The sequence below is a fragment of the Mesitornis unicolor genome, unplaced genomic scaffold (assembly GCF_000695765.1).
Source record: "Mesitornis unicolor isolate BGI_N332 unplaced genomic scaffold, ASM69576v1 scaffold35785, whole genome shotgun sequence".
Lineage (NCBI taxonomy): Eukaryota > Metazoa > Chordata > Aves > Mesitornithiformes > Mesitornithidae > Mesitornis > Mesitornis unicolor.
The window spans coordinates 1-323 of record NW_010184094.1 but is presented as its reverse complement, the minus strand read 5'-3'; the positions used below and the strand labels follow the sequence as shown (position 1 = coordinate 323).

The 323-nt window shown below is 67.8% G+C and overlaps 1 protein-coding gene across 1 annotated transcript in view; it reads right to left on the bottom strand.

The window, feature by feature from the left end:
• The window catches only part of USP2 (ubiquitin specific peptidase 2), a 5,089-nt gene extending 4,815 nt beyond the window's left edge, over positions 1 to 274 (bottom strand). The window contains exon 1 of the mRNA XM_010184356.1: positions 134 to 274. Within this exon, the coding sequence (XP_010182658.1) occupies positions 134 to 274 (141 nt within the window). The remainder of the gene's footprint in view (positions 1 to 133) is intronic.
• Between the last annotated feature and the right edge of the window lie 49 nt (positions 275 to 323).

The window sequence follows — 323 nt, the reverse complement described above, 5'->3', positions numbered from 1 at the left end:
ACCCCCATCCTCCAGCACAGGAGATGCCACAGGGTACCCCCCGCTCCCCAGCGAGGGCAGGGGCCACCCCTGCACCCTCTTCTCTGCCCCCAAGCTGGAGGACAGGGGCTGCAGGCAGTCGCAGGGCTCGTACCTTGGTCTTGTTGAGGACGAGCCCGACGAAGGTGGAGACCAGTAGAGACCCCGGCATAGAGGTGCGAGGACGCAGGTCCTTGTGAAGGTCGGGGAGCGCGGGGGGCTCCTCGGGCAGCGTCACCGTGTATGAGTCCCTCATGATGGCCCTTGCGGGCACAGCCAGGCGACGAGAGCCAGCCGCGGACGAG